Source organism: Schistocerca cancellata, chromosome 8 (genome assembly GCF_023864275.1).
Source record: "Schistocerca cancellata isolate TAMUIC-IGC-003103 chromosome 8, iqSchCanc2.1, whole genome shotgun sequence".
Taxonomy (NCBI): Eukaryota; Metazoa; Arthropoda; class Insecta; order Orthoptera; family Acrididae; genus Schistocerca; species Schistocerca cancellata.
In genome coordinates, this window is record NC_064633.1 from 612,568,426 (window position 1) to 612,581,034 (window position 12,609).

Below are 12,609 nucleotides of genomic sequence, written 5' to 3' on the forward strand. Positions count from 1 at the left end.
GAGACAGGAAAAATGCAGGTATTTCCTACGTTCTTGGTCAGCAAAGCATAATCATACAGAAATATTACTGAACTACATTCATTATAGAAATATGAAACACACACTATGCTGGTGTCTTATGAGTTATTTGTACACCAAAAGTTACCACTATAATGAAATTAAGGTCATATGGTTTGCCCACAAGACCAGTATACAGTAGATAACTGTATCCTGTCACATTTCTTATTTTTTTTAAAAACATTCCACTGAGATCCACAATGACACTCGGTGAACGGAATAAAATCCTATGAAATATTGGACAAGTATTGTGAAATGACTGAGGACTTTTCAACAAGGAGGAATCAATATACATTGCTCTTAATGGGGAGAAATAAATTATCAGATCTGAAGGTAGGATGTCTTCTATGACATTACTGTTCACGATCTGGAGTGTAATGTCAGCAGCTCCACAAGAATATTAGTGAATGATGCTTTTGTGCACAGTATACAGAAGTAATAATGCCAGCAAATTGCAACAAAATGCAGGAGCACCTGCAAAGGATCATCACTCTGTGCAGAGACTGGTATTGACCCTGCCAAATGTATGTGACATATTGATATAACAGTGCAAAAAGTATCATTCTTGTTTCATTAGACTAGTGCTAGTATATCAATGGAAGCAGTAAACCATTTAGGAGATTACATCTGGAGACATTTAATGTGCAAAGAACTCACAAAAGTATCTGCAGGAAAAGCAGATACCAGCTTGAGAGTCAATGAAGGTATTCCATGGAAATATAATCCAGCCACAAAAGTAGGTATCTCACAATCCTTCATCGGAGGGATTCTTGAGAATTGCTTATTAGTATTGTCTCTTTAATTGTATGAGTAATACTACACTATGTGATCAAAAGTATCTGGACACCCCCAAAAACATATGTTTTTCATATTAGGTGTATTGTGTTGCCACCTACTGCCAGGTACTCCGTATAAGCGACCTCAGTGAGAGAGCAGAATGGGGTGCTCCGCGGAACTCACAGACTTCATATGTGGTCAGGTGATTGAGATTTCTACATTCCTAAACATCCCCAGGTCCACTGTTTCCGATGTGATAGTGAAGTGGAAACGTGAAGGGACACGTACAGCACAAAAGCATACAGGCCGACCTCATCTGTTGACTGACAGAGACCGCCGACAGTTGAAGAGGGTCATACTGTGTAATAGGCAGACATCTATCCAGACCCTCACACAGGAATTCCAAACTGCATCAGAATCCAGTGCAAGTACTATGACAGTTAGGCGGGAGGTGAGAAAACTTGGATTTCATGGTCGAGCGGCTGCTCATAAGCCACACATCACGCCGGTAAATGCCAAACGATGCCTCGCTTGGTGTAAGGAGTGTAAACACTGGACGATAGAACAGTGGAAAAACGTTGTATGGAGTGACAAATCATGGTACACAATGGCAGGATGTAGGTATGGCGAATGCCCGGTGAACGTCATCTGCCAGCGTGTTGTGCCAACAGTAAAATTCAGAGGCGGTGATGTTATGGTGTGGTCGTGTTTTTGATGGAGGGGGCTTGCACCCCTTGTTGTTTTGTGTGGCACTATCATAGCACAGGCCTACATTGATGTTTAAAGCACCTTCTTGCTTCCCGCATTTGAAGAGCAATTCGGGGATGGCGACTGCATCTTTCAACACAAGCACCTGTTCATAATGTATGGCCTGCAAAGGGTCCTGACCTGAATCCTATGGAACACCTTTGGGATGTTTTGGAAGCCGACTTCGTGCCAGGCCTCACCGACCAACATCGATAGCTCTCCTCAGTTCAGCACTCAGTGAAGAATGGGCTGCCATTTCCCAAGAAACCTTCCAGCACCTGATTGAACGTATGCCTGCAAGAGTGGAAGCTGCCATCAAGGCTTCGGGTGAGCCAACACCATATTGAATTCCAACATTACAAATGGAGGGCGCGACAAACTTGTATGTCATTTTCAGCCAGGTGTCCAGATACTTTTGATCACAGTGCATCTTCAAATGTACAATTAATACAGATACAGAAGATAAAATAACAGCTGTTTGTCACAGAGATGACTAGTCATCTACAGAGGCACAGGTTACAACAGAGGAATTTCTACAGTACATATTCCAAAAGTTAGCACTGTTTACTTTAATCCACATATATCTCATGAAAGAAGCTTGATAGTAAAATCAAAGAAATTTCAGCTCATACAGGGTGATTTTTTTTCCACCATGTTACAAACTCTAGGGATTGATCGATGAGGATATGGAACAAATAAGGACTAATGAACTTATGTCCGGAAATATATGGTTTCCATGCTAGATACCATTTATTCAATCACACTTCATTACACAGATGGCAGTCTAATATGCGCTGTACCATGCAGCCACAATTGCAGAATGCATGATTTCCTCCTAGAGGGTGGTACTGGTCCTCATACGTCATTCCCTAGCACCCTCTCTTGCCAAAGTAAATGGTAATTTTTGCCTGATTCACTTCTCTTGCTGACTCAGCTTGTAGTGGATGTGATACAGGACACAATGGTTCTGTATTCAAATTGAGAGCTTGCTGACATGGTGTTTACTCACAGAAAGGCAAATGGCAATGGGCGGTGAGCAGCAAGGTTGTATCAGGAGACATATCTCCACCGACAACAACCACAGCATTCAATCAAATTCACCTTGGAGGTTGAGAGTGAGGTCGGTCTCCTGTTCCTAGATGTGTTGGTATACAGAAGATCTGATAGCACTCTAGGTCACAGAGTGTACAGTAAGCCGACTAACACAAACCGGTACTTACATGCCACTTCGCACCACCACCCAGCCCAGAAGCAAGCAGTACTCAACACTGTGTCTTCACGTGCCTTCCGTTATCAGCGATGACGACAACTTGGAACCAGAGTTGAATTTTTTAAAGAGGATATTGAAGGCAAATGGATACGATAGTTATTCGATCGACAGGGCTTTTAGGTGGAATATTTGTACCGCTAATAAGAATGATGAGGAACCACCTTCTCACTCCGTCAGCTTACCGTTTGTTTCTGGGGTCACTGACCGCATAAGCAGAATTTTAAAGAAAAATGGTATTCAGACATTTTTCTTTAGTCAAAACAAAATAAAAGACTTTTTCCGACGGAAAACAGATGCACCTGATTAACTCCACAACGCAGGCGTCTATCAAGTGTCATGTGGCTGTGGCAAGTATATATAGGTGAAACGGGAAGAACTGTTAAAGAATGCATTAAGGATCACAAACAGCACATGGAGCTACAACAAAGTGCAAAATTGACAGTAGCGGAACATCATGAGAACTGTGGCTCTGACATTGATTTGAATAATGTACGTGTACTGGCTAAAGAAACAAACATTTATAGAAGAAAGGTCTGAGGGGCAGCTGAAATTTCTAGGAATGCATCTAATTTCAATAGAGAGGACGGCTATAGGATTCCGGCATCGTGACTCCCTGCCATCAAACAAGTAAATACGCGGCCGCGGTGTGGTAGCGGCATAAACAACATGCTGCAAGTCACCTCGGCGGACAATAATATTTTGGGTAAACATTCCTCCTCTCTTGCTCTGTCCGTTTCGAATCTAGCCACTCATGACGACCAACCAATAGCGGCAGCAGGCATTTCAACCAATAACCCTTCTCCAGCATAGTGTGGAATAGTGCCTTTCTATCCAATGACGATGACAGCCAATGGTATCCACAGGAGATGAGCTACCAACGTCCCTTCTTCTGTATTAGCCTATGACTATGGCCCACCAATGGTAGCCATATGAATTTTAACCAATACTATCACTTCTCCAGCACGAACGCCAGAAAATTCCCCCTTTATAAGTGGACACGGCACTCTTCTCTGACAGTGTTCTAGCAGTAGTGGACACCAAAAGATCCTGAGGAAGATCGCAGCAGAGGGGTCAAAACGTCGAACATTTTAGAAGAAACACGACGCGGCCTAATAAGCCAGATTATTTTAACTTCAGCCAAAGCATTCGATGTTTCGCCGTTTGTCTGAGACAGGGTTGTTTCAGGAAGCAGCAAATCACGAAGGAGGTACTCAAAATGTTCCAACACCAGATTTGGAGGGAAATGGGATTAACACTGTGGAAGGCGACAACCATGTCAGTACCAGGCAGCTGGCCCACCAGTACAAGGTAAGCCCGGAGATTGTGTGGAACATTCTCTACGACAATTGTTACTACCCTTATCACTTATAGTGTGTACAGTGCTTACTAGCGACAGACTTTCCATATCAGGAACAGTTTTATCACTGGTCTCTTCACCATGCAACCATGATTCCAGGATTTGTGTCATCCATCACAATCACAGATGAGGCCGCCTTTACGTGGAGTGGTATCTTCAACTTTCATAAGCGTCATCTGTGGGATAGTATGCAGAACCCCCAGGATACGATAACAGCGAATCGTCAACATCAGTTCAACTGGAATGTTTGGGCTGGGATAATTGGCATCCGTATTTTGGGGACCAGTCTTCCTTCCACATTGCCTAACAGCCCGGAACTATCAGCATTTCTTGCTGATGACTTTGCCTCCCCTGCTGGAAGAAGTGCTACTGATGATTTGAAGGGTTATGTGACTACTACATGATGGTGCCATTAATGTCCAGACACATCTCAATTGTGTCTTCCCTGGCCGATGGATCAGTTGAGATGGTCCAGTTGCATGACCTTCTTGTGCATTGGATCTCAACCCGTGCAATTTCTGGTTATGGGGCCATCTCAAAAGTATTGTGTATGCAGAGCCCATTCCAGACATGGAAACCATTTTCAACACATATTGTAACTCTGGCTGCACAATACAGCACATATTAGACCACAGAGTCTATAACAAAATATGATCGAATAAATGGTCTCTAGCATGGAAGCCACACGTTTCCGATAATAAGTTCATTGGAACTTTTTTGTTCTGTATCCTCTCAGTCCAACCCCCATGAACCATGGACCTTGCCATTGGTGGGGAGGCTTGCGTGCCTCAGCGATACAAATGGCTGTACCATAGGTGCAACCACAACGGAGGGGTATCTGTTGAAAGGCCAGGCAAACGAGTGGTTCCTGAAGAGGGGCAGCAGCCTTTTCAGTAGTTGCAGGGGCAACAGTCTGGATGATTGACTGATCTGGCCTTGCAACACTAACCAAGCCTTGCTGTGCTGGTACTGCGAACGGCTGAAAGCAAGGGGAAACTAAAGCCATAAGTTTTACCGAGAGCATGCAGCTTTACTGTATGGTTAAATGATGATGGAATCCTCTTGGGTAAAATATTCCGGAGGTAAAATAGTCCCAAATTCAGATCTCCGGACGGGAACTACTCATGAGGACATCATTATCAGGAGAAAGAAAACTGGCGTTCTACGGATCGGAGCATGGAATGTCAGATCCCTTAATCGGGCAGGTAGGTTAGAAAATTTAAAACGGGAAATGGATAGGTTAAAGTTAGATATAGTGGGAATTAGTGAAGTTCGGTGGCAGGAGGAACAAGACTTTTGGTCAGGTGAATACAGGGTTATAAATACAAAATCAAATAGGGGTAATGCAGGCGTAGGTTTAACAATGAATAAAAAATAGGAGTACGGGTTAGCTACTACCAACAGCATAGTGAACGCATTATTGTGGCCAAGATAGACACGAAGCCCATGCCTACTACAGTAGTACAAGTTTATATGCCAACTAACTCTGCAGATGATGAAGAAACTGATAAAATGTATGATGAGATAAAAGAAATTATTCAGGTAGTGAAGGGAGACGAAAATTTAATAGTCATGGGTGACTGGAATTCGAGAGTAGGAGAAGGGAGAGAAGGAAACATAGTGGATGAATATGGATTGGGAGAGAGAAATGAAAGAGGAAGCCGTCAGGTAAATTTTGCACAGAGCATAACTTAATCATAGCTAACACTTGGTTTAAGAATCATAAAAGAAGGTTGTATACATGGAAGAATCCTGGAGATGCTAGAAGGTATCAGCTAGATTATATAATGGTAAGACAGAGATTTAGGAACCAGGTTTTAAATTGTAAGACTCTGACAACAATCTGTTGGTTATGAACTGTAGATTAAAACTGAAGAAACTGCAAAAAGGTGGGAATTTAAGGAGATGGGACCTGGATAAACTGAAAGAAACAGAGGTTCTAGAGAGTTTGAGGGTGAGCGTAAGGGAACAATTGACAGGAATGGGTGAAAGAAATATGGTAGAAGAAGAATGGGTACCTTTGAGGGATGAAATAGTGAAGGCAGCAGTGGATCAAATAGGTAAAAAGACAAGGGCTGGTAGAAATCCTTGGGTAACAGAAGAAATAATGAATTTAATTGATGAAAGGAGAAAATATAAAAATGCCATAAACAAAGCAGGCAAAAAGGAATACAAACGTCTCAAATATGAGATCGAGAGGAAGTGCAAAGTGACTAAGCAGGGATGGCGAGAGGACAAATGTAAGGATGTAGAGGCTTATCTCACTAGGGGTAAGATAGATACTGCCTACAGGAAAATTAAAGAGACCTTTGGAGAAAAGAGAGCCACTTGTATAAATATCAAGAGCTCAGATGGAAACCCAGTTCTAAGCAAAGATGGGAAAGCAGAAAGGTGGAAGGAGTATATAGAGGGTCTATACAAGGGCGATGTACTTGAGGACAATATTATGGAAATGGAAGAGGATGTAGATGAAGATGAAATGGGAGATACAATACTGTGTGAAGAGTTTGACAGAGCACTGAAAGACCTGAGTCGAAACAAAGCCCCGGGAGTAGACAATATTCAATTGGAACTACTGACGGCCTTGGGAGAGCCAGTCCTGACAAAACTCAACCATCTGGTGAGCAAGATGTATGAGACAGGTGAAATACCCTCAGACTTCAAGAAGAATATAATAATTCCAATCCAAAAGAAAGCAGGTGTTGACAGATGTGAAAATTACCGAACTATCAGTTTAATAAGTGACAGCTGCAAAATACTCACGCGAATTCTTTACAGACGAATGAAAAAACTGGTAGAAGCCGACCTAGGCGAAGATCAGTTTGGATACTGTAGAAATGTTGGAACGCGGGAGGCAATACTGACCCTACGACTTACCTTAGAAGAAAGATTAAGGAAAGGCAAACCTACGTTTCTAGCATTTGTAGACTGAGAGAAAGCTATTGACAATGTTGACTGGAATACTCTCCTTCAAATTCTAAAGGTGGCAGGGGTAAAATACAGGGAGCGAAAGGCTATTTACAATTTGTACAGGAACCAGATGGCAGTTATAAGAGTCGAGGGGCATGAATGGGAAGCAGCGGTTGGGAAGGGAGTGAGACAGGGTTGTAGCATGTCCCTGATGTTATTCAATCTGTATATTGAGAAAGCAGTAAAGGAAACAAAAGAAAAATTCGGAGTAGGTATCAAAGTCCATGGAGAAGAAATAAAAACGTTGAGGTTTGCTGATGACGTTGTAATTCTGTCAGAGACAGCAAAGGACTTGGAAGAGCAGTTGAATGGAATGGACAGTGTCTTGAAAGGAGGATATAAGATGAACATCAACAAAAGCAAAACGAGGATAATGGAATGTAGTCGTATTAAGTTGGGTGATGCTGAGGGAATTAGATTAGGAAATGAGACACTTAAAAGTAGTAAAGGAGTTTCGCTATTTGGGGAGAACAATAACTGATCATGGTTGAAGTAGAGAGGATATAAAATGTAGACTGGCAATTGCAAGGAAAGCGTTTCTAAAGAAGAGAAATTTGTTAACAACGAGTATAGATTTCAGTGTCAGGAAGTGGTTTCTGAAAGTATTTGTATGGAGTGTAGCCATGTATGGAAATGAAACATGGACGATAAATAGTTTAGACAAGAAGAGAATAGAAGCTTTCGAAATGTGGTGCTACAGAATAATGCTGAAGATTACTGGGTAGATCACATAACTAATGAGGAGGTATTAAATAGAATTGGCGAGAAGAGGAGTTTGTGGCATAACTTGACAAGAAGAAGGGACCGGTTGGTAGGACATGTTCTGAGACATCAAGGGATCACAAAGTTAGCATTGGAGGGCAGCATGGAGGGTAAAAATTGTAGAGGGAGACCAAGAGATGAATACCCTAAGCAGATTCAGAAGGATGTAGGTTGCAGTAGGTACTGGGAGATGAAGAAGCTTGCACAGGATAGAGTAGCATGGAGAGCTGCATCAAACCAGTCTCAGGACTGAAGACAACAACAACAACATCCTCTCAGTGATCAATCCCTAGAATCTGTACACAGTGGAAAAAAATCTCCCTGTACAGAAATTTACTGACAGTTGATTTTCTAAGAATAATTGAACAGAACATGTAGCTTCATTCCAGAATGAAATTTCTTACTTTGTAGTGAAAATCTTACTGAAATGAGCAATTGTGAAACTTTACAAACTGAGTGTTGGATCAGGATGTAAAACAAATCACTATACTTCCTCGAGCATTACATATGATTCAACGTAGCACCACTCTCTCTCTCTCCTTTTCTTTTGTGGTGGTTCTGCATCATTAGGAGGACAAACTATGTGAACAGGTGACTAGTTGTGCTGTATCTCTGAATTCGTCCATGATGTTTTCTGCAAGAATTCACGTGTCAAGACCACTAAAAAGAAAGACAGGGATTCAGGTTCTAGTCCCAATTAAGAGAGTGTTTTACCTGTGATGAAGGTTCACTTTAATCACACTGAAAGAAACTTTACTGAGATAATATTTGCTTTGGAACTCAAGTTTTCTGTGAAGAGCATCGATGGGCATCCCCATTCTCCGTTGAGAATAGTAGAATGTACCTAACCATTCAACCATACTCTTATTTTTTATAAAATTACTTTTTATGTCTTTTTAAGGCAGACAAGCTCACAGGTATTTTAAAAACTAAAACAGCATTTTTTGCATGTTTCTGTGATTCCAACATCAATTGGATTCAAACAGAAGTGCTCTCAATACTATGCCCAGATTACATTTAATATGTTATTTACACATAGTAATCTGGTGAGTGTCAAAACCTTTACAATGAATGATCTTATGATAAATTTTTACTAGCACAATTTCTTACAATAGTGTACACACATTAATTCATAAATTCCTTCCATATTTCTGTTTACAAAAGGGATTTCATAAAGTGACCAGCATCTTACCTGTCAAAGCATGAGACATTCATTGTGTCAATTCTCATAAAAAGAATTTCTGTTGCTTGAGCCAGCACCTGAAAGAGAACAAAGTTAAATAAGAATGGTGCTGATAATATGTCTCATATTAAACAACATGTCATATTCTAGAATCTACTGAAACAGCATATTCTATTCTGAGATGACCTTACAGAGTAAGTAGATATTAGGAGATTATGTAATAATGATAATAATCTACGAAAACTTGAGAAGTGAGTGAGGGAGCAAAAGTGTACAGCTAAATATTCAGACATAATAATGCAGAAATGTGTGGTAAATGTACGTTTACATAGGCCATAGAAACTACATATTGCTGACAATACAGCCCAGTAACGTTGACCTGGAACAGTGCCAGTCACAAATTGTAGCCCATGTTCGGCAATATTTCTGGTCATATTCGCCTGATAATATTGGCAGTAATACATTTCTGGACCAGAAGTGTTTACACAGGCAACAATATTGCTAAGAAATGGACAAAGGTGAGCTACTAAACATGAGTATAACTCCTTACTCCTGCATTCCACAGTGAAAAAAGTCAGCATGAATTTAGAAATCAGGCTTCATGGAAGTGTGGGATTTTCTTTTTTTCCCCAAGTAAGCAAACTCACTGCTTTCTCTTTCAGAATGTCGAAACATAGTTGCAAATAACAATTTTGTTTGTGTGATCATCTTTGGCAGCCAGTATATCAATAGACTTTTTTTATCTTGAAAATTCTTTTTTCTTAGTGCAATATCTGTGTGTTCCATATATGTTTCATCTTTTATATTACACTCCTGGAAATTGAAATAAGAACACCGTGAATTCATTGTCCCAGGAAGGGGAAACTTTATTGACACATTCCTGGGGTCAGATACATCACATGATCACACTGACAGAACCACAGGCACATAGACACAGGCAACAGAGCATGCACAATGTCGGCACTAGTACAGTGTATAACCACCTTTCGCAGCAATGCAGGCTGCTATTCTCCCATGGAGACGATCGTAGAGATGCTGGATGTAGTCCTGTGGAACGGCTTGCCATGCCATTTCCACCTGGCGCCTCAGTTGGACCAGCGTTCGTGCTGGACGTGCAGACCGCGTGAGACGACGCTTCATCCAGTCCCAAACATGCTCAATGGGGGACAGATCCGGAGATCTTGCTGGCCAGGGTAGTTGACTTACACCTTCTAGAGCACGTTGGGTGGCACGGGATACATGCGGACGTGCATTGTCCTGTTGGAACAGCAAGTTCCCTTGCCGATCTAGGAATGGTAGAACGATGGGTTCGATGACGGTTTGGATGTACCGTGCACTATTCAGTGTCCCCTCGACGATCACCAGTGGTGTACGGCCAGTGTAGGAGATCGCTCCCCACACCATGATGCCGGGTGTTGGCCCTGTGTGCCTCGGTCGTATGCAGTCCTGATTGTGGCGCTCACCTGCACGGCGCCAAACATGCATACGACCATTATTGGCACCAAGGCGGAAGCGACTCTCATCGCTGAAGACGACACGTCTCCATTCATCCCTCCATTCACGCCTGTCGCGACACCACTGGAGGCGGGCTGCACGATGTTGGGGCGTGAGCGGAAGACGGCCTAAAGGTGTGCGGGACCGTAGCCCAGCTTCATGGAGATGGTTGCGAATGGTCCTCGCCGATACCCCAGGAGCAACAGTGTCCCTAATTTGCTGGGAAGTGGCGGTGCGGTCCCCTACGGCACTGCGTAGGATCCTACAGTCTTGGCGTGCATCCGTGCGTCGCTGCGGTCCGGTCCCAGGTCGACGGGCACGTGCACCTTCAGCCGACCACTGGCGACAACATCGATGTACTGTGGAGACCTCACGGCCCACGTGTTGAGCAATTCGGCGGTACGTCCACCCGGCCTCCCGCATGCCCACTATACGCCCTCGCTCAAAGTCCGTCAACTGCACATACGGTTCACGTCCATGCTGTCGCGGCATGCTACCAGTGTTAAAGACTGCGATGGAGCTCCGTATGCCACGGCTAACTGGCTGACACTGACGGCAGCGGTGCACAAATGCTGCGCAGCTAGCGCCATTCGACGGCCAACACCGCGGTTCCTGGTGTGTCCGCTGTGCCGTGCGTGTGATCATTGCTTGTACAGCCCTCTCGCAGTGTCCGGAGCAAGTATGGTGGGTCTGACACACCGGTGTCAATGTGTTCTTTTTTCCATTTCCAGGAGTGTATAAGCATATTCAGTGGATTTTTTCTAGAAAATAGAGTTCTGATTTCCTTATACTTATAGATACAAAACTGTTCTCACCCTGAGGTTGGATTCCATTAGAAAATTTGTGCACCACACACAAGTATTGAAGACAAGAGAAACTCCAGGATTGGTTGTATAAATTTGAAACCATTATTATTATTATTATTATTATTATTATTATTATTATTATTATTCTTTCTTTTCTCAGATGTTATTATTATTATTATTATTATTATTATTATTACTGCATATTGATTACAATCACTTAGTGATTATCTTTACTGCAAGACTGAGTCCAATGGACTCATATACCCTTACATAAAATATAACTTCAAACATAGGTCCTTCATTATGAACATCATGTTTGAAGTTGTATTTTGTGCATGATTATTACGAGTCCACTGGACTTAGTCTTGGATTGAAGCTGACCATTCTGTGATTAAAATTGATAATAATAATAATAATAAAAACTTTTAAAAAAATTCAAAAAATTCAAATTTATATGACCAATGCTGGAGATTCATTTGTAGTTCTTATAGTTACTCAGTAACTGTGCTCATCTGACCTGCTAAAATCTGTGCTTCCTCTCAAGTGATCATAAGTTGGAGGGTACACTTCCACAACACTGCCAATTTTTCATAAGTGTAGTGAAAGTGCCCCCTCCGGCCTGAGGAAATGCAGATTTTGGCAAGACAGATGAGTAAATGTACTAACACTTATGGTGCAAATTGTTTCAAACGTAGAAGTACAAGTAAACCAGAACCATATTTTTGTGAAAAAATCCACTGGAGATACTTTTAAAAGGTGAAATGGGTCTGGAACAAAAATATATTGCACCAAACAAAAAGGTATTTTCAAGCTAAATAATGAATGCTTATGTCATGAAAGCAATTGGACCGACAATTGGTAAGAACTGTACCAATACGAGGAAGAGTGTAAAACAGTTTACAACCAGATTGGCACTCACACTTGTTTTTGACTACTGCTGATTCATACAGAACTTATTTAAGTATACACAGTAATGATTGCATTTAAGTCATTTATTTTTATTTTCAGATGACCGGTTTCGATCTTCTAAAAGATCATCTTCCGATCTTACACTCTGTGAAGAGGAATAAAACATGATACTACAGTTAACATTTGAAAAAGATACTAAAATAAAATAATACAGAACAAAACGCAGTTAGTATACGCTCGATGACCACAGACGTTCTTTGCACAACAGTTTTTAGCA

The 12,609-nt window shown here is 41.8% G+C and overlaps 1 protein-coding gene across 1 annotated transcript in view; it reads right to left on the bottom strand.

Annotated features, from left to right (window-relative positions):
- Positions 1–12,609, bottom strand: part of LOC126095776 (nuclear cap-binding protein subunit 1) — a 208,634-nt gene that overhangs the window by 85,108 nt on the left and 110,917 nt on the right. Inside the window, exon 9 of the mRNA XM_049910582.1 lies at positions 9,133–9,200. Coding sequence (XP_049766539.1) covers positions 9,133–9,200 — 68 coding nt within the window. The remainder of the gene's footprint in view (positions 1–9,132; positions 9,201–12,609) is intronic.